A 21,091-nucleotide genomic window follows, 5' to 3' on the forward strand; every position below is an offset into this window, starting at 1 on the left:
GACTGTAAGATTATCCCAGAGAGTGGAGGGATGATCCTGCTCTTGGGTTAGGCCTCCACCGATATGTCTTCCCACGGCTGGACACTGGGTAGTTTTGTTTGGGGCAGTTACGATCAAGGCTGCCATGCACCTGCTTGAACCTGTCTTTGGGTGGACACAGGCACTCAGCCATCTCTGGTTTACAACCAGGACTGGAGTCTGTGGGTCAGAAGATTTAGTCCCAAAGAGCAGACCGCTCCCATAAGCAGGAGGTAAAGTCCATGTGCTTGCCAACACTTCAAAGAGTTTTAGCCATTCTGGTGGGTGTATGGAGGCATCTCTGGTTTTATGGCGCCTTACCTCGATGTTACCATCAACGTCGATGCCAAGGATTCCAAGCACCTTTTCACATGCTGATTGGTCGCTGGGCTATCTCCTTCCAGGAGATGCCTGTTCATGGCTTTTGCCTGTTTTAAAATTTCAGTTGGTGCAAATATTCACTGGCTTCATGAAGGTGTCCTTGGATGAACAGATGTTCTTAATTTTAGTGACATCTACTTTACAGGTCTTTTCTGGTTAGTGATGCTTGTGTCCTGTTCAGAAGCCAACGCCTATCTACATCGAGGCCATGAAGATTTTCATCGATGCTTTCCTCCACGACTTTGTTTAACCTTTCACACTGATATTTCCATTTCAACTTAACACATGTTAAGGTGCTGGGTAAGGTCAAGGTTCATCTCCATTTGGATATCCCAAAGACCAACATGACTTTCGAAAAGTCCATCCTTGCCCTCTAACCTTTAAAGGTCTTCTTCATTTTGATCATTTTGAGGCTCCCTTGCAAATAGATTACTGGGATCTTTTGTTTTCATTGGATTTTTGCACATTCCATATTTCAAATAATTGTGGGAATTGTCTCAAAGGTGAAGTTTGCGTATCAGCTCAATACTTTCTTCTCTAATGCTGATGCTACATTTTTAGGGTGGATGTTTGAGCTAAAACAAACTTTTCTCACTTAGTCATTAGTTTCTCTTCTAATAATAAGATTCTTTTTTTAAGTGCAATCTGTACCCTTTATTTGGGTACAATCATCACCATCCCCCCCCAAAATTTCACACCTGTGAGCCTCTCCAAATGATGCACTGAGAGCTTACATACACCTCAACACTTTTCCCTCCTACAGATGACAATTTGCTCTTACTTTGCTTAACGACTAACTGCCACATGTTACTATAAAATCAAGCTGAACCACCGTCTGGTTATCGTGACAGGGGTATGGCCAGTATGTACCAGAAAGTGAACTAAGACACTGGGGAGCACTATGGGCCGAGTCCTGACCAAGATCCAGGCCTCGTGCCTGAGCTGGCAAACCACGCACACATGCTCCCAGGGAGGGCCTCAGAGAACCGTTGATTTCTTATTTAAATGGTACTTGTGAACCACATACGGATCTGGCACAGTCTCCTACTCTGCGAGAGCAAGGACCCCAAATCCCAGAGCGGAGCCTGGTCAGTCTTCACCATATGCAGCCCACCCGCGATGGCCCAGGGTGAGAACTGGGCTGTCATGTCACCCGTGTGTGGGGAGAGGGTGGAAACTCTAGAGAAGGGAAGCTGCTTGGTCTTGGCTCCAGATACACTGGCCCTCGCACCACAGCCCACCACCAGGAGATCGGCACCCATCATGGCACAGGTTCCTCTCTTTCCGCCTCGCCCATCACAGGCCCCCGAGACCTCTGCGCAAGCTCCTGCCGCTGCTGGAGCACTCAGCCCCAGACCTCCATTCCTCAGGGCTCCCCCTCAAATGTCACAAGCCCTGAAAACGGCCCCCTGCCTCCACCTCCCCACGAAGTTTTCTCTTCCCTCTCACCGCAGCTGAGAGCGTGCTTGCCTCTTGCAGAACGTACATTCCATAAGGCCAGACGTACCGAGACAAAGACAGACCACCAATGTTTGTGCAGTGACTGTCCCGACAACCAGCTCACAGTCACACAGAAGGCCGGGCGAGGCACCTCTGAGGACCCCAGTGCCCACCCGCTGCGGTCCTTGGCTTACCTGTCCTTGTACTTGATCACAGCGTCCACGATCTTCTTCATCTTCTTGGTGAGGTTGGGAGGGTTTGGGGACAGCTTCTCGGCGGGTGGCCGGCCGCGCTTCTTCTGCTTCTTGCTCTCGTCGTCCTTGTCGCGGCTGCGGGTGCTGGTGGTCGGGGTGGAGGAGCCGGCATCACTGTCCCGCTTGCGCTTCCGAGATGATTTCTTCTGCCGGACCTCCTCTTCGATCTCCTCCAGCGTGCCCTCCTCGATGGCCTTCAGGGTCAATAGTGGTAAAATAGGACAGCCAGCACCGAGGTCGACGAGCAAAGGTCGAGGCACAAACTCGCAGTCCCCAGCAGGCCGGCTCTGCCTCCCCAGGTGCTCCCCGCCCACGCCCAGCCTGAACAAATCCACAGTTGCATTTCATTACCAATTAAAGAGGCACAGACCCACCAAAGGTCCCCGAAGACTTGGACCCTGGGATCCCTCCACCAGGAGGTAACACTACGAATCCTTCCGCTCTAGATCCTCGCCATTTTTCTTAAAAATTGTGACAAAATGTACATGACACAAAACTGACGCCTCAACCACCTTCAATAGTGCACTCAGGTGGCGTGAGGTACACTCATGCTGTGTGCGCCATCACCACCGTCCAAAGCCAGGACTCACCCGGTCCCTCCCACGGACGTGCGCAGCACCGAGGACAGTGCTGGCCTCTATCCACACACCACACCAGGACTCGGGATTTTGCTTACTATGTCCTGGATGTACTTCCCGTCGCTTTTCTGCAACGTAATTTTTGATGTCTGTTTAGTATTTCATTATAAAACACGGCCTCATTTAGACTTGCCCTGTCCTTGGGCATTTCAGCTCTCTCCATGTGGGGGAGGGGCCCCCGTGTGAGGAAGGCCATGACAGACAGCTGTGTTATTTGTACATAGACTTTTCTTTCTTTTTTTTTTTTTTTTAAAGACTGTATTTATTTGACAGAGACACAGTTAGCAACAGAAGCAAGGGGAGCGGGCGAGGAAGAAGCAGGCCTCCCGCAGAGCAAGGAGCATGATGTGGGGCTCGATCCCAGGACCCTGGGATCATGACCTGAGCCGAAAGAAATGACTGAGCCACCCAGGCACCCGTGTACACAGACTTCTGAAGCAAAACTGCCGAGCAAGTTTCTGTGAACAAGATTAATTTTTGAACAACACTAACTGATTCATTCTCAATGATAAGGTCTCATTTGCACATTTTTATCTCTGCAGATAGAGATGAGAAGCCAGGGGAGCCTGCAATCACGACAGGGAGTGGGGGCAAGACTCCAAGGGATGTCTGGTTGTCTGTCTCACATTTATCAGCTGTGACTGGGAGCAGGACACAGGGCCAGGTGTCGAGGACAGCCTCAGCTCACGTCCCTCATGGAGGGAAGACAGTAAGCAGACAAACCTCTCGCGAACATGGTGACAAGCGTGTTGACTGCCAGGAAGGAGGGTGAGTGGTGCTCTGATGGTGGAGCAGACGTGCGCTGGCCGGGGGTCAGGGGAGCATCTCAGGGGAAGTGGCACTTAAGCTGAGAGCTAAAGGGTGGGGGTGGGTAAGCATCCAGGCCAAAGGAACAACACGAAAGGCGTGTGGCAGGCAGGAGGGACTGTAAGGCCAGTATGGGGGAGTGTGTGCACTGCGAGCCCAGGTGGGCACGGGGGGCTGAACAGTGTCCCCTGAAGTTCATGTCCACCTGGAACTTCCGAACGTGATCTTTTTTCAAAATAGGATCTTTACTGATTTAATTACTTGAAGAGCAAAAAGGAAGTCATCCTGAGTTAAGGTGAGCCCCAACTCCAATGGGAATGTTCCCATGAGAGACAGGAAAGGATACCAAGACACAGAGCGGACAGGCCATGTAAGGCGGGAGCAGATGAGGGTGATGTGGCCTCATGCCGAGGAATGCTGAGGCCCCCACAAGCTGGAAGAGGCAAGGAAGGGTCCTTCTTGGAACCTTCAGAGGAGGAAGGACCTTGCTGACACTTTGACACCAGACTCCAGGCCTCCAGAACTTTCAGAGAATAAACTGCTATGGTTTTAAGTCACCCAGTTCGGAGTCCTTGTTGTAGCTCCCCTAGGAACGCAATCCTAGGGTCTCTGGTCCTGAGGCGCAAGCACATGGGTCAGCCCAGCAGGGCAAGAGGCAGCGCCATTCTCAAGAGCTTGGGTACATATGGCACCAGAGTGGCCGCCACTAAGAAGAGAGAGTGACTGTTTTGGGTAAACGTGGTTTTTTTTTTTTTTTTTTAAATGCAAACTCTTATTGAGCACGTGTACAAAAAGCACATGCCCTGTGGGGGAAAGAAAGTCAATTCAACACATGGGGCTGGGAAAACTGGACACCTGCTTGTACAGGAGCTGGGTCCTGACCTCCTGTCGTAAACAGAAGCTGCTTAGAAAGGATCACAGGCCCAAACATAAAAGCTACAACTCTTCAAAGGAAGGGGTAAACCTTTGTGCTCCTAAATTTCTCAGTGGATTCTCTGATAGGATACCGTAGCACAAGCGAAAGGAAAAAAAAACAGATACACTGGCCTTTGTCAAAATTAAAAAACACTTGTGCTTCGAAGGACACCATTAAAAAAAGTGAAACAATAACCCACAGCGTAGGAGAAAGCGTTTGTAAATCACACATCCGATAACGGGAGTTTTGAAGAAGACACGCAAATGGCCGACAGGCACCTCCGGAGATGCCCGGCACTATTAACCACCAAGAAAACGCCATTAAAAACCAGAAGGAGGTTACTGTGGCGTACTCACTGGAAAACCCAGCGTCAAAAGGACAGGTGACAAACACAGCTGGGATGATGGAGAAACTGGAACTGCCTCACACTGCTGGTAGGAACATAAAATGGTGTGGCTGCTCTGGAAAACAGTCTGGAAGTTCCTCAGAAGACTAAACAAGCAAATTACCATTTGATTCAGAAATTCTATTTCTAGGTGTTCATGTGATAGAAATCACAACATCTATCCTGCCAACATCTTGTCCTCCGATGTTCACAGAAGGCCAGAGGTGGAAAACAAAAAAAAGATGAACTTTGTTCGTCTGCCAAAAACAAAGACGTTACCACCGTGCAGTCTAGCTACACAACAGGCCACTACTTGGCCTTGACAAGGAGGGCCACTTGCTGCCACACGGATAAACCTTGAAAATATGCAGCCTACAGCTAGAAGCCAGTCGCCAAAGGGAGGACACATCCCTCTATTCATATGAAATCTCCAGAACAAAAGTGAGGGGGTAAAGGGACAGGAAGAGAGCTGAAGAGGACAGGGCTTTTTTCTGAGGTGAAGAGAATATTCTAAAGCTATTTTGTGGTGATCACGGCACAACACTGAATATACTAAAATCTACAGAATTGTACAACTTAGTTGAGTAAATTCAGTGGTATATGTATTAAAGCAAAATATGCTCAAAACAGTATTAGCACATGGACAACTAAAAGGTATCATGTCTCTTGGAGAAGGTATGTGCTAGGGTGAGTGCTGTGAAGTGTGTAAATCTGGTGATTCACAGACCTGGACCCCTGGGGCTAACAATACATTATATGTTAATAAAAAATTTTTAAAAAAATTACAGAGATACAAAAAAAAAAAAAAAAGTATCGTGTCTCAAAAGTGCAGAGCCATGGGAGCTCTACATGTCTGCGTTCAGGCCTCCATTGCCAGCGGTTCTCCTCTTGTCCCTGGAGCTTGGGGCTGATAGATGAGGAGCTGGACAAGCCAGCGGCCCCACCCGAGGGTCACGGGTTCCCCGCACGTGTCAGCGGCCCCCTCATGAGCACCTGAGCTGGCGAGCTCACTAGTCTGGGTCATTCCGAGCTGCCAGGGCAGGGCCAGGGCTGCCGGACCTATGGACTGAGGAGGCAGTGGGGCCGCAGCCAGTCAAGAGGAACCCCAGGGAGTGTGACCAGAGGCCTAGGCAGGCCCCATGGTTTGTTCTGGGGTGTGCCCATCAGCAGGGCCCAGCTGAACGCCACCACCTGGCGTCTGGGGAGGGTTGCGTGGGGAAGGGCCTGACGCGTCACCACAGTCCCAGTTGGCTCACCAGGCGCCTGCGGCCCTGACTCAGCCACCTATACCTGTTGCTGCCAGGGACCTGGCTCTGGGGTGGACGTGCCCCACATGAGGCTGTCGGACCCCTACTGGCACTCCCACCCATGTGCGGGGGCAGGTCACCCTCTGACCCGTCACTGTATTCCACTGCTAGGCACTGGGAAGAGCACAGCAAGCGGAGAGCGGCAAGATTTCCCACGAAGCTCTCGTAAACCTCCCGTGCTGGTTAGGAGGACTGGAGCGAGCGGGTCCCACGTCAGAGGTGTCGCCATGGTTAACGAAAACCAAGTACGGCCAAAGGGAGCCCGCTTGGGTTCTGGATGAGCCCCGGCGGAGCTGTGGAATCTCTGCTGTCCCGCCCCGCCCCGGCCAGCCCTCTCCAGCATGTACCTTGAGCCACTGCTTCTCGGTCAGCGAGTCGCTGTAGTCCACCTCCTTGCGGTGGCGGGAGCCGCGGCCGAACATCTTTTCCTCCTCCTCCTCGCAGGTCAGCCGCTCCACCTCAGCGTCGTCCTTGATGATCCACGAGGGGAGCTCGTCCTCCTCCATGAGGCGCGGCTTCCGCTTGGGGTTTCGGGCCTCCTCTCGCCTGCGGTCCAGGTCCATGCGCTGGGGGGCGCGGGGCAGGGGACAGAGGGAGAGAGGTGTGAGCACAGGGAGAAATGGGGGCACACAGGAGCATGTGGCGAGGGGAGGCTTCGAGTCTGCTCAACGGCATCTCGGAGGTTTCTGGCTCTGAGAGCAGACCCTCGCTAGGGGCTCGGCCTCGGGGGCAGAGAATTCCAGAAAAGATGGGAGGGTCGCAGAAGAGGGGCCAAGGGCCCACATTCTGACTCCGTGCGGACTTGCGCCTTTTACCCAGAGCTAAGGAGCACCTCTGACTGACCACAAGCCGGGGACAGTACGACCTCCCTCTGAAAGGGAATCGCAAGGACAAAACAATCAGGAGGACAGGCAAGTCCTCCGTGTGGCAAGACTGAGGGTCACACACAGGATGGGTGTGCATGCGTGTGTGCGTGCATACGTGCAGGTGCATGTCCCGCCATTGTGGCAATCCTCTTCGAGGACCACGGGAGGAGGACAGGTCAGTTAGGAGGCAGCGTGGGGCCCCCCGAGAGAGGCCCCAGCTCCATGACCCACCAGAGACACCACCATCTCTAAGAAGTTTTGCTCTGTCTGTACTGAGCTGTCTTATTCTACTTGATGTGGGTAGGGCAGGGCATGCAACGCCCGCAAAGCGCCCCCAGAGGTGTGCGGGGCGCCCCCCTCCGCCCACGGTACCTACCATAAACAGGTCAAACTCCTCCTCGTGTCGGGCAATCATCTGGTTCACCGTCTCGTCGTCGGGTACTTCATCTTCTTCCTAGAAGGGTTCGCACAGTTAGTCCGAGTGCGGAGAGGCCGGGGTGGGCGGCGGCCGGGCTCGGAGGCGAGCGGCGGCGGTCCGTGGGAGATGAGCTGGCGGTCCCAGTCCGGCTGCGGTGGATGGGGACCCACACGGCAGCGAGAGGCACACACGCACACGCACACGCACGCTCCGTGGGATCAGGGCCCTTGCTGGCCGTCTCAGCCGAGAAGCCGAGGATTGAATGGGCGTGGAGACTGAACTACCCCTCTCACCTTTAGAGGTGGCTCCTCCAAGTCGGGGTTGACGCCCGCTGGCGGAGGGGCAGTGTGGGCGAAGCTGGCACTGCCGCTGCCCGTGCTGCAGTGTCTGCTCTGTGGATAAATAGAGGACTTCAGTCTCCAGGGCTGTCAATCCGGCGTCTTTCACCAGCAGTTTAGAAAAAAAAAACCACTTCAAAGAAAAAGCAAGTACTCATCCTCTTTCCTTTCAGCCCACACTCCCTTTACTCCAAAGGGATGCAAAAAAAATAAGAGTGCAAAAAAGGTAAAAAAACAAAAATGAAAAGCCGCTCATGCGTCCACCACTCACGCCGGGGAGGGGGTCGGGGCCGGCGCTGCCCTCACCTCGTCCTGCTCCTCGTGCTCGAGGATGGCCTGCAGGAAGGCACGCCTCTCGTGGCTGGAGGACTTCTGATCGAACATGCCAGCCTGGATCACCTTCTGGTCAACATTGAGCTTGTACTTGGCCGCGGCCAGAATCTTCTCCTCTACGCTGTTGACCGTGCATAGACGGAGCACCCGCACCTCGTTCTGCTGCCCAATGCGGTGGGCGCGGTCCTGGGCTTGAAGGTCCTAGAGGAAGAGAGGCAGGTCAGTCCCGACTCATCTCTGCGGAGGTCTCAGAGGCAGCCAACACCTCGCGGTGCTGTCTGGAAAGGCCTTCTTGTTCTTGTGTGCCTGCTTTCTCCCGCTGGGCCCTTCTGCCCGCCCCGACCAGCAGCTTCTCGAGCGGGGAGCCCAGGAACGCATCCTGCAGCCTGTGCCACAATGACGATCCCCGAGGACTGTCCCTTCCCATCTTACGGGATTCTCTAGGTACTCCAGGGCACAGTGCAATTTGGAGGGCAAGTCCTGGGCCGTTACGTTCCCAAGGAGCTTGTGTCACAGCTACATGGGACCTCTCACCTACTCCAGGAGGCCCCATGCTTGGGAAGGCCGTATCGTGGTTAAGGGCATCGTTCATGGGATGGTTAAGAAGCCGGGCAGCACCTTGGCAATGCCTGGTTTGGTTGTAGGCCCTGCTCCTTCCCTGCTGTGAGGCCCAGGCCGAGGTCCAACCTCTATGAGACTCAGGACTCACTCTGTTGACACAGACCCTTCTGGTGATTGTGAGGGAAGAAGAACTAAACGGCACTGGATACTCAGCCCAGAGTGTGCAGCAGAACAAGCTCCGATCACACGGTAGCCGTGGCTGCCGACACCGGCTGCATCATCACCGCAGCTCTGAATCAGGAGGGCTCGCACGAAACCCCGCATCTGGGCCAGGAGCAGTGGGGGCCTACAGTCAAGCTTCACTCCCGGTGGGGGGCCAGGAGTGCCTTGTGTCTACAGCTGAGCTCCGAGTTCGGCCGGCACGCTTCCTGGCGGTGCTTGCAAGCACGGGCTATCGGGCCCCAGGGAACCACTGCCCACAGTCTGCCTGCCACTGGGGAGAGCACACCACGATCACATCTCAGGAAACTGGCTGGTCACAGAGGCCTTGGTGAGAACTACGCCCCAGGCTGATGACAGAAAGGGACACTAGTAACCAGCCTGAGCCTCCACCCAGCAGATGGGCTACAGTTCACACCGTGTACTAGTGCCTCCAGGCTGCAGGGAAAGACAGGCTTATACCCTGTAGTGGGAGAGAAACCTGGGGCAGCCTTCTGGAAGCCACTTAGGCAGAGGTGACCTGAATGTGCAGAGGACATGCCCATGGGCCAAGCAACCCCCACCTCTCGGGGCTGACTGGTCAGTGAGTCCTGTCCCAACACTCCAAAAGGGGGACAAGGGGCTCCCTAAGTGGTCATGCTGAGCAACAAAACCCAGACGCCTGCCAATGCGGTCAGAGTCAAGCCTCAAGGCCACCATATGCCCGGACACCTGGCCGCTGAGGACATGGCTGTGTGGAGTTGCAGTGAGCTTGCCCCGAGAGGAGAAACACAGAACACACGTGTGTGCATACAGGTACACGATGGCACGTGGTCAGAAAGAGCGGGACTGGTGGGAGGGGGAAAATGGACTCTTCAGTTTATGTTATTTTGCGTTACTGATATTTGCATTAAAAAAGTCTATTACTTCTACAATGAGACATCAAGAAAAGTTAAAAACTCCCTTAAAAATTGCCGTACCGGGGCAACTGGGTGGCTCAGTGGGTTAAAGCCTCTGCCTTTGACTCAGGTCATGATCCTGCGGTCCTGGGATCGAGCGCCGCATCGGGCTCTCTGCTCAGTGGGGAGCCTGTTTCCCCCTCTCTCTCTGCCTGCTTCTATGCCTACTTGTGATCTCTCTGTCAAATAGATAAATAAAATCTTTAAAAAAAAAAAAATTGTTGTACCTACCAAACACCATTTCTGTGAAGCTACTGGCATGGAGCCCCGGAGAGGGCACACGGATACAAAATCAGGGCAGCAGTGTACACACACGGCCCGGTTGTTTCTAAAAGTACAAGTGTGTGAGAGCTCACACAGGATGCGACCTGGAAGGCTTGGATCCCGAAAAAATGGAAAATCACTGACGGCTGATAAGATAAGGGCATTTTCCACTTTACATAATTAAATAAAACGAGGATTTTTTTAAAAACAGGAACAGAGTACGTATTTTTCATAATCAAAGCAAAAAGCGGTGTTTTAAAAAATAAAGAAAAATGAATACTCTCAGGGCTTTTCTACAAAGGCCTCAGGTGCCGTGGGTGCCGCTGGGCCCCAGGATGGAAGAGGATCTCCGGGGAGCCCTGAGTCCCTGCCCCACCTGGGGGCCAGCCCAGCCTCACCTGGTGGGGGTTCCAGTCGCTGTCGAAGATGATCACAGTGTCGGCCGACTGGAGGTTGAGCCCAAGCCCCCCGGCTCGGGTGCTGAGCAGGAAGATGAAGTACTCGGAGCCCGGCTCATTGAAGGTTTTCAGCAGCATGCCCCGGTCCTCCGCTTTTGTCGTTCCTAAGGGGTGCGGGGACAAGGCTGTGAGTGGGGCACCATGCAGGGTAGGGTGGGGAGTGATGGCGAGGAGGCACAGAGGAACAGCGGCTCCACAGAACGGGGACAGTGCATGCACACGTCCCGCAGAGGCCTCCCGGGCCAACTCCACGGTCACTCCACACGCGTGCCTGAGCGGTGACACACAAGCTGTTCAGGTTTAAGATGCAAATGAGTGGACGCCACTCCTCCCACCCCAGAAGGTGGACAGGAGCCCCTACAGGCCACCACGTCACCTTGGAGTCAAACGGGACCGATGTGGGCATGACATGACATGCTGGGGCACAAGGCCTAGAACGAGGGACTGGCTGGGGGGCGGGCGCCTGCCTCCATCCCACTGCAGGGGGTTTCTCTATCCCCAGAGGCTTCTGCAGGCAAGCACACAGGTGCCTCACTACACAGACTCTGCCCTGCGAGCAGCAGTGGCTTCCCCTCTTCATGGAGCCACGGGGACTCTCACATGACCAGTCAGGACACGATCCACAGCCCTGTGAGCACCAGAGGGGCACATAAGCCCCACGGGTGGCTGCCAGCACAGACCAAAGGTGCCTTTGGCAAAATCAGGAGTCATTTTTGGTGATGAAATGAAGATTAAATGCTTCCAGCCACCTGCCCAACCATCACACTGCACAGCATGGAGGCCCGATGCCCACAGGGGCCTGGCCAGGGCAGGGAAGGGGCAGGCCCATGGCAAAGGGCCCGCTGCCCCCAGGCCCAGCCCACACCCTCAATCTCACCGCTCTGACACTGGTAGGTTCCATCTCACAACATGCTGCTAAGCCCCTACCCTGTCTATTCTTTGCCAGAGCTGGTCTGTGCCCACGTGCGTACTGTGTAGCTGCGGCTGAGTGGACAAAAGTCTTCTCACCATGGAAGACAAGGAAAGAGAAGGGGCAAATGAACCCCTGCTGGGGGGAACACGCTCTCCACCTACAGCCTCTCCTGAGGGCTGGCATGGTGACAGACAAGACCCAGTGTGCACGCGGCCCGGCCCCTGAAGAATGGGTGAGGTGGCTGGAGAGGTCCGGCCACTCCGCTGGCAAGGGGGCAGTTTTCAGTCTCCAAGCCTTGGGAAGGAGGCCCCAGGCGGAGGCAGGAACATAGCAAGACACACACTGTCATTTGTGCTTGTAAAGTTTGCCTCAGATGGAACTCCAAGACCAGGAGGACAGATGGCAAGACGGACACAAAGGGCCAGCTGCAGGTGAGGGTAGGGAGGCCAGAGACCGACAGGCGATCAGCCCAGCAACCACAGGTCTGTAGTCTGTGAAACCACAGTTCCGCCAGATGCACAGCAAGACAAATGAGGGTGCAGAGGTTTGAGGCAGCCTGCCAGGGAAATGCACTTGGCGATGAGCTTCAATAAGAGCTCGGAGATGGGGCGCCTGGGAGGCTCAGTGGTTTAAAGCCTCTGCCTTCGGCTTCAGTCATGATTCCAGGGTCCTGGTATCGAGCCCTGCATCAGGCTCTCTGCTCAGCGGGGTGCCTGCTTCCCCCGCCCCCTCTGCCTGCCTTTTTGCCTACTTGTGATTTCTGTCTGCCAAATAAATAAATAAAATCTTAAAAAAAAAAAAAAGCTCGAAGGAGCTGTAAGAAAGGAGCAACCAACTGAACTGTGCTCGAGCCAGAAGCTCCCAAGCTCGCTCCTGGGGCATCCGGGCACTCTTGCAGTTGGACAGAACATGGACTTCCTCCAGGGCCTCCCTGGCCAGTCGACATGTGTCCGAGCATGTGTCCCACATGCTGTCACCATCTCACTCAGCAACCTCCGCCCTGGGGCTCCCGCATGCTGGGATAAAGCCAGAGACACACAACTTCCCAGGAGAGCACGGGAGTTGCAGCTAAGCACTGTTCCCAGGAGAACCTGCTGTCACCCTGTGTCACCAGCTCCCCTCTCCCCCAACCCACTACCCTCAGTGCACACGATTCGGCCATGGACAAACCCGATTCCAGGTCCAGGCCTGGCCAGTGACAGCTCTACAACCACCTGGCAGTGGAAAGAAGGGCACGTGGCTCCCGTCAACCTAGAGAGAGCCAGCCCCTGGACTTCTGGGGGAGAAGGTGGGCTGTAGTTGGGAACTGAGAAGTTGGGAACACGGAAAAAGCATAAGGGGGGCCTGGACAGCTTGCCTGAGAATTAAGCCAAGATGGAGGACAGCGGAGCTAAGAAAAATCACAGCGTTGTTCTCGAGACACCTGGGTCCAGCTGTACCTGAACCAAGAATAACCCGGGGGCTCACTATACTTATCCCTGATGTCCACAGGATGTGGACTTCTGCCACTTCCCACCAAAAGAGGACTGTTCACCACAACCACTGGACCCAGAGCTGTAGTACAAACACTGTCAGCCTCATGTTTAGGAGACGGGGGTGTCGGGTCCGGGCTAGCCGCGCTCCTAGGCCACAGGCTCGGATCCAGCCATGACGCTTGCAAAGCCCTCCCTCCCAGTCCTGTAAGCCTGTGTCACTGAATGTGCTAGGCTCACTCTGGATGCTCGACCCAGTCTCCGGGCCTTGCATGGCCTCGTGAAGGAGGCGACACCTGCCAGTAGCTTTGGCAGCTGTGCATAAACCGGTCCCTCCACAAACATCTCTCCTGCTCATACTCACCATCGAGCCTGAGGTATTTAAAGCCGCGATACGCAAAATAATCTTCCATGATCGTCATGAGGGAGGTCATCTGACAGAACAGCAGCACTTTGTGGCTAGTCGCACGGAGTTTGGGAAGGATCCTATCGAGCAGCTCAAACTTCCCCGAGGCTCGGTACAGGTCCAGCCTGGTGAGCAGGGGGCAGAGGAAGAACACGTTAGTGATGGCCCTTGGCAGACAGGCAGAGGCGGAAGCGCGCCTCCCCTCTCCAGGCTCTCATCATGGAGGTCAACGGCGCAGTCCTCCCAGGCCGACCCTCCGACCTCTGAAATTCCAGCAAAGCCATTTCAACCCAACTCAAATACGCTCAAGGCCATTCTCGGTCAAGGGTGAGCACATGATTGTCATCCAACTCAGATACTTCTAAGAATGAGAAGAGATGCTATCGGGAAGCATGCTGGGACAACAGGAAGTGGGGCCTCCTCCCTAGCCCATGGGAGGAACTCCAGGAGCAGAGGCTCACGCTGGAGGGCCCATACCACGCCCCACGCAGGGTTAAGGGCCACTGCAGCTTCTCTCATTCCCTCTGGTCAACAACCCCCAGCTGACAGCCTAGCAGACGGGCTAAGGGGGGACCGTGTGACATGGCTGCCGATGTGCCAGGGCCAGGACTTGAACTCAGGTCCAGAAGCCCCCATCATGCAACTTGGAATGAAAAATATAGAGCAGGGGCGCCTGGGTGGCTCAGTGGGTTAAGCCTCTGCCTTCGACGAAGGTCATGATCTCAGGGTCCTGGGATCGAGTCCCATATCTGGCTATCTGCTCAGCAGGGAGCCTGCTTCCCCCTTTCTCTCTCTCTGCCTGCCTCTCTATCTACTTGTTATCCCTCTCTGTTAAATAAATAAAATCTTAAAAAAAAAAAAATACAGAGCAAAAGAACTTTTTTGATCTTTTATTTGGTGCCCCTGTTCTTCAAAACCGTCTACTAGCTCCGAGAACTGCTGCTGGCCTCAGCTCTAGAGCAAGACTGCAGTGATGAAACTTCGACAGGGTACCCTCGTCCAACACCAGGGCCGAGTGAAGCCTGGGTTGCATCATCACTGCTGGGTGGCTCACTTAGTTATGTGCCTGCCTTTGGTTAAGTCATGATCCCAGAACCCTTCTCCCTCTGCCCCTCCCCCTGCTCATGCACGCTCACACACACACACACTCTCTCTCTCTCAAACAAGTAAAATCTTTAAAAAAAAAAACAAAATGCTGGGGAAAAAACCCCCAATAACAAGGTGGATCAAATAGCATCTCTCTTAGCAGACAGAGTTGAGGCCCAGAGCAGTTAAAAAGGCTGTCATGGGGCAACTGGGTGGCTCAGTGGATTAAGCCTCTGCCTTTGGCTCAGGTCATGATCTCAGGGTCCTGGGATGGAGCCCCACATCGGGCTCTCTGCTCCGCAGGGAGCCTGCTTCCCGCCCCTCGCCCCCGCCTGCCTTTCTGTCTACTTGTGATCTCTACCTGTCAAATAAATATATAAAATTTTTAAAGTAAATAAAAAATAAAATAATAAAGCTGTCACGAATCATGGAGCCCGGATGTGGCTCCGTGGGGCCTGGAAGCCAGCTCTGCCTCTCAATGGAGGATTTCTATTCTAGTCCTTTTTTCTTTCTACTTCCTAAATTTTCTGCCATGAATATAACCTCTCTGAAATTGGACAAATGTCATGAGAGCAATAAAGCCACTTAAGAAGTGAAAAAGAGGGGCGCCTGGGTGGCTCAGTGGGTTAAAGCCTCTGCCTTCGGCTCAGGTCATGGTCCCAGTGTCCTGGGATCGAGCCCCACATCGGGCTCTCTGCTCAGCAGGGAACCTGCCTCCTCCTCTCTCTCTCTGCCTGCCTCTCTGCCTACTTGTGATCTCTATCTGTCAAATAAATAAATAAAATCTTTAAAAAAAAAAAAAAAAGAAGAAGAAGTGAAAAAGAGGGGTGCCTGGGTGGCTCAGTGGGTTAAACCTCTGCCTTCGGCTCAGGTCATGATCTCAGGGTCCTGGGATTGAGCCCCACATCGGGCTCTCTGCACAGCAGGGAGCCTGCTTCCCCTGCTCTACCTGCCTCTCTGCCTATTTGTGATCTCTGTCAAGTAAATAAATAAAATCTTTAAAAAAAAAAAAAAAAGAAAGAAAAGAAAAAAAGTGAAAAAGACCTTCACGTGGACAGCGTGCCCACCCCCTTCACGGGGAAGCTTCTCACCCTTGCACAATGCCACCGGTAAACCCCAAGTGCTCGGAGAAGGACTCCTGCAACAGAATGAGAGATCGGTCAGTGTGGGAAGAGGCTACCTAGCCCCACACCTCTGAGCCCCCACGCTGGTGCTCAGTGACCCACAGGGGCTCTGATGTGGTTCGGAGGCCCCACACAGGTGCTGCACACGGCTTTTCTATCCCGCCCACCTCCCTTCTCTGGGGTTTCACCCGCCAAGGAAAGTCAGTCACAACAGGACACCGGTAACCACCCAAATGAGCACATGGGGGCAGTGTGGGCCTGAGACCATCCTGGCAGTGGCGGGATGGCATCCCAGGGATGTCAGGGGATTTGCAGAGATCCCGAGACTTCACGCCAGAAAGTACAGACATACGTGTGCAGTTCAGAAGCAAGAATCCAGACTCTCAAAGGGTATCGTGACCCAAAAAAGTTCTGACCCAGAGACTTCCTGACACGGAAGACTGCTCTCGAGCTTCAAACCAGGAAGAGCCCCCCACAGCCCTGAGTGGGAAGAGCCAGAGCGCCATGCAGCAGAAACAGTGGGACCTTATCGGGTGGGGACAAAAAGCCCCAAAGAAAGGTCTCTGAGTGCTGGCCGTGGCTCTCCGAGGGCAGACTTTCTGAGCTTTCATTTCTACTGTGTATTTCCCCACTAAGTTCAGGTTCTTTATAAGGAGCATTTACAAACAGGAAATTACCAGTGAAACAGTAACTACACATTACCTATTTAAAGTATTAAGAAAACATTTTTTAAAAGGCCCTCAGGGAGAGAGCCCCTAGCTTTGCGGAGCCCATCCGTCAGGGACAGACGCCTGCGGGAGATGGGAGGGCCTGCGGCCCCGGCCCCGGGCCTCACCTCGATGTGCTGGAACATGTACGGGTGGTTGCAGATCTTCCGCAGCTGCATGATGGTGTTCATCAGGGTCTTGGTGCCGCCCTTGCCCTACGGAGGCAGAAGAGAGGCTCCGCACTGGGTCCCGTCCCCGGGCCGGGGCTGGGGGTGCGGTGGGGGGGAGGACTGCAGAACGGAGCCGCTCCAGGGCAGGTAACTGGGACCAAGGGGCTGGCTGCTGTGGCGGCACAGAGAGCTCGAGGCCAGATCTGCGGGGAGCAGAGACCGTCTGGCACACGGGAGGGGGTGGCAGGACCGAAGGGAAGGACTAGCAACTGCCTTGGTGGTGGGCATTGTGGGGAGTCCCTGGGGGGCCGCAGCCAGATGGGCCACGACGACTTAAGATTTCTCGCTACAGAGAGAAGGAAGGGTGCAGGGGTGGGTGCTGGCTGCAGGCCGAGAAGTAACCCAGGAAACATGCTGGGGCACCCTCAGGTGAGAAAGGGCCCGAAGAACACAGGGAGAGGAAGACATGGGGAGGCGGGGCCGAGCCTGAAGCATAGGACGCAGAATCAAGGGACCTGGGAGGACATCTCTGTCTCGATGAGGTGAGCTGGGGCAGGAGGAGTCTGCGACCTCAGAGCAGTCCCAGGAGATGGCAGCCCGCCCAGTCCTCACCGCACATCACCTCAAGCTCACTTAGTAACAAGGCGAAGGGGCTTAGGGGTGTGGCTATTGAGCCGGCTGTGTTCCAGCCGGGATGGTGAGGCTCCGGAGAACATTCTAACTCTGTTGGGTTCATGCTGGCCTCCGCCCTACAGACGGATGCACCTGCAGGAGGCCAGCATTTCATAAGCAGAGGACACCGGAGAGTGACAGACTGGGAGGGTCTTGGGGGACTCCCTGGAGATGAGCCACCAGCCCCTGACCCATCAGCCTTACTGAACGAGGCTGTTCCCCCCAGCTGTGACTGAACTACAGCTGAGGCCCTTGTGATCACCACCAGATCAGGCCCTGAGCTCCACAGTCAACTCCAAGGAGGCGGAAGGCCCTGCAGGTGACAGGGTGCTCGAGCCCCAGCCCCAGAGGCCTTGGACATTTGGACGGGGAAGGGGAGGGGCCCACGGCTAACCTTCTTGTCCTTCTCGGAGCCGTCGGTGAGCAGCACCCCCTTGGCCTGCATGTGCCGGTAGAGCACGCGCTGGAGCGCAGACATGTCACACTTGATGACGTATTCCACCTGCAGGGGACACGTGTCACCAGTGAGACCAGAGACTCCCTGAGCCGAATGCCCAGCCCGTGCCCATGTCTGGTCTCTGAGCCTCTCAGAGGCAACCGGGACCCCAGGATGGGACTTGGATGAGGGCACCAGGGAGGACGGTGAGGAGCCCCCTCCGCTGGGGAACAAGGGGAAGCAGGTTACAGTAGGTGCATTGAGACAGAGAAACGTGGAGGGGATGTCCTGGTCCCAAAGGGGCAACCTGGCTACCTTCCCAAAACTCCTCTCCAGCCTACTGGGAACCAAGGGCAAGTACTGCATGCCCGTGTCGGGGGAGAGGAGAGGGTGCCCTGGTGGGACAGCCAGGGGACTGGGACCCAGAGTGAGCAGCCAGAGCCATCCTCTGGTGTGAGCAGGCCCACGAGCAGCCCACAGCTGCTAAGCACTTACGGGTGCAGTGGGATGGGACCCCCTCCACAGGCATCGGGCCCACAGGGGGCTTCCCTGCTCTCAGCCACACCTGTCTCCACGTTACAGAGCCAGGGCAAGAGTGGCCATCCTTATGTCACACGGACGTGACCAAGTGAAGCAAGACCAGGGCCAAGAGAGAACACACCCTGGACCGCTGCAGCGCTGCTGGACAGGGCCCACCCCGGGAAAGCCCCAGGCATGACACCGCACTGCGGCTCCGTCCGCTCCGAACATTCCTTACCTTCTCGGGCAACTGGGCTTCGACTTCCTTCTTGAGTCGCCGGAGCAGGAAGGGCCGCAGCACTTTGTGGAGACGACGGATGATGAGAATCGTCTCCTCCTCGTTCAGGTCCACCTGGCACCCCCATGAGACAAGCAAACCAAGGTTACCTCCAAAGGAAGGAGCCAGGGATGCGAAGAAGGGTCATCTGGAGTAGTCCTGCCCTCAGCGCCCCCATTTCAGACTGCCTTACGCTTTACGGGCCTTGGTGGGGCGCCCTCTTCCTGGGGACAACTGCAGGGACCTGGGACCTTCCACAGAATTCTTAGGAGATAGAAACCAAGGCTCCAGGGAACCAGGCCCCACAGGTCTCATGAAAAGAAACACACAGGATACTTGGTTGTTTCCCCAAGAATGATATAATCTCATGAGTCTGGAAACCTGCCCACACATCCAATCGGAAGGTGGAGAACTCCACGTTCACAGAACCACTGGGTGTGGGGCGCTTGGAGGGCTAAGTGGGTTAAGCCTCTGCCTTCGGCTCTGGTCATGATCCCAGGGTCCTGGGATCAAGCCCCGCATCAGGCTCCCTGCTGGGCAGAGAGCCTGCTTCCCCATCTCCCTGCCTCTGGCAGGACAGAGTGCAAGAAATGCTGCTCTCCCAAGGCATCGAATACTCTGCCACGAAGTTAAACTTTTAAAAGTTAAAGAAAAGTCAAACAGACCACACTTAAAACTTATCTTCCCTGGGTCCCCTGATCATCTCTCAGTAGAACTTTCGAACTTTCCCTAAACTTCAACGTAAACAAAATAAGAACATTTGCTCCGTCGAGGCTCCTGGAAGTCGCAACACTGGGAGTGCCTCTTTGGAGATTCTTGGAAAAGACACGCTTTCTCCCTCAGGAGGGCTCCTGTCTCCACGGGGGCCAAGGACTGGGTACCTCTTGGATGACGGTAAGGTGGCTCCAGCTGGCCCGGACCTGCCTGCAGGGGACCTGACAGTCAGGAACCAGCTGCCTGGGCCAGGGAGCAGCAGCCCCGGGGTGCCCAGCCACCGTGGGCAGTGGCGCTCCTTGGCTATCCCCAACCTTGGCAAGTGCGCCCAGTTCCTCAGCCACAGGCTCCATCCAGCCCCTCAGCCTCCTTCCACAGAAGATACGAGCTGCCCACAAACCGCCCTCAAACCCCAAGAGCATGGGAGGCTCACAACGGGAGCCAGCTTGGGGCCCTCCTCAAGCGGACAAAGACCGGGACCCTGACGGCCCATGCACCGTAGTCCGGTTTTCAGGCTGACGATGCCACCCGTGGCCAGACAGACATCGAGAGACACTGGTCACAGCGCTTTTTAAAAACAAAATCTACAGAAGCTGACATGTTGCTCCCCTGACGGAAACTTTCTGAGCCTCCTGCTGCCCTTAGCGTGAAATGTGAACTCTCTAGAGGGACCCACAAGACCCTGGGGCCCCCGGCTGTGCCCTGCCAGCCCCACAGCTACCTCAGAGCCAGATTCCCAGTTATGCCCTCCCTGGGCCTGAGGCACCGGGTCAGGGAAGCCCCAAAAGACTCCCCAGAGTCCACTCTCTCGATCTGTGCCCATCAGTCTCAGGGCAAAGGCGGCCTTGCTCCACGAACACACGGCCTTCGGCCCCGGGCCCTCCGCGGACACCCGCGAGCAGCTGCTTAGCTTAGCCCCGTGCCCGCGGGAAGTTCCTCTCCACACGGCCCCGGCCACGGCGGCCCGTCCCCGCCCGCCTGCCCACACGTGGCCCGCCGCACACGCACCTTTTCTCCGGTCATGGCGAAGGGCGCGTTGAACCACTGCTCGAAGGTGCTACAGCTCTTGAAGATGGTGGGCAGCAGGAAGTTGAGGAGCGCCCAGAGCTCGGGGAGCTTGTTCTGCAGCGGCGTGCCCGTAAGCAGCAGGCGGCGAGGGGCCACGTAGTGCGTGTTGAGGACCTGCGTCAGCTTGCAGTGGTGGTTTTTCATTCGGTGGCCTTCATCAACGATCATGTACTTCCAACGGATCTGCGGGGCCAAGAGCAAGCGGTCGGGGGGGCGGAGCGGCCTCCACCGTGGCTGGAACTCCCCCCCGCACCAGTCAAGTCTCGAGATGGAATGGCATATTCAGGCGAAGAACCAGAGCCTGACGAGGTCCCCTGACAAAAGGGACTGGCTCACCAGGTGACAGCTATACGACACCGCCTCTATGAAGCCTGGGGTGCAGACGGACACACGGGAGACACGCCCTTGACCTGCTGTCGGGTGAACACGCAAGCTGCAGAACCGCACTCTGCTTTCCCCCCAAATTCCCTGTGTTTGTACCCAGCACTGAAAAATCCTCCAAGTAACCCCCTGCCCCACTGATTAGACAGGGCCTTGGGTGTTTGGGGGGGATCTACAGGGAATATGGCTCAGAGCGGGTACATTTTCCAAGTCATCACATTATGCCTCCAAAGAGAAGTGGCACAGGTAAATTTGGGCTGTGAGCCCCAAGGGCGGGGGCCGTGCCCAGAGCCTGCTGGTGGCCACAGGACCAACAAACATGGGGCTCAAGGTCGAGCCTCAGAGGGAGGGTGAGTGTGCAGGTGGGAACCCCAGGCCTGAAGCATAGTTTAGGTCTGTAGAACCCCACGATGAGCCTCAGAACTGCTCTGGGCCTCAGTTTCCACCACCTGTGGGAACAGTGAGGCCTGAGTGAGACAGTGCGTGTGTCAGACGCCCAGAGTGAAAAAGGCTGAACTGACCGGGGCAAGAACAAGACAGCCATCTCCCACAAGGAATCGCTATCTCTTGGCCTTGACGTTCACTAATGAAGTTGTCAGATAAGG

General features: G+C 55.4%; 1 protein-coding gene across 5 annotated transcripts in view; it reads right to left on the bottom strand.

The window, feature by feature from the left end:
- LOC111162469 (SWI/SNF related, matrix associated, actin dependent regulator of chromatin, subfamily a, member 4) overlaps nucleotides 1–21,091 on the bottom strand; it is a 90,832-nt gene that overhangs the window by 15,711 nt on the left and 54,030 nt on the right. For 2 of the 5 annotated variants that reach the window (XM_022526908.1, XM_022526906.1), the window contains exons 19-30: nucleotides 20,046–20,288; nucleotides 18,285–18,398; nucleotides 17,486–17,593; nucleotides 16,378–16,464; nucleotides 15,510–15,556; nucleotides 13,291–13,457; nucleotides 10,482–10,645; nucleotides 8,075–8,302; nucleotides 7,724–7,822; nucleotides 7,389–7,466; nucleotides 6,494–6,712; nucleotides 2,034–2,296 (exon numbers count right to left, since the gene is read on the bottom strand). In XM_022526908.1, the coding sequence (XP_022382616.1) occupies nucleotides 2,034–2,296; nucleotides 6,494–6,712; nucleotides 7,389–7,466; nucleotides 7,724–7,822; nucleotides 8,075–8,302; nucleotides 10,482–10,645; nucleotides 13,291–13,457; nucleotides 15,510–15,556; nucleotides 16,378–16,464; nucleotides 17,486–17,593; nucleotides 18,285–18,398; nucleotides 20,046–20,288 (1,817 nt within the window). The remainder of the gene's footprint in view (nucleotides 1–2,033; nucleotides 2,297–6,493; nucleotides 6,713–7,388; nucleotides 7,467–7,723; nucleotides 7,823–8,074; nucleotides 8,303–10,481; nucleotides 10,646–13,290; nucleotides 13,458–15,509; nucleotides 15,557–16,377; nucleotides 16,465–17,485; nucleotides 17,594–18,284; nucleotides 18,399–20,045; nucleotides 20,289–21,091) is intronic. The other 3 variants (XM_022526911.1, XM_022526910.1, XM_022526909.1) reach the window with 2 other exon arrangements.

This window comes from Enhydra lutris, unplaced genomic scaffold, assembly GCF_002288905.1.
Source record: "Enhydra lutris kenyoni isolate GAN:26980312 unplaced genomic scaffold, ASM228890v2 scaffoldscaffold92, whole genome shotgun sequence".
Classification (NCBI taxonomy): domain Eukaryota; kingdom Metazoa; phylum Chordata; class Mammalia; order Carnivora; family Mustelidae; genus Enhydra; species Enhydra lutris.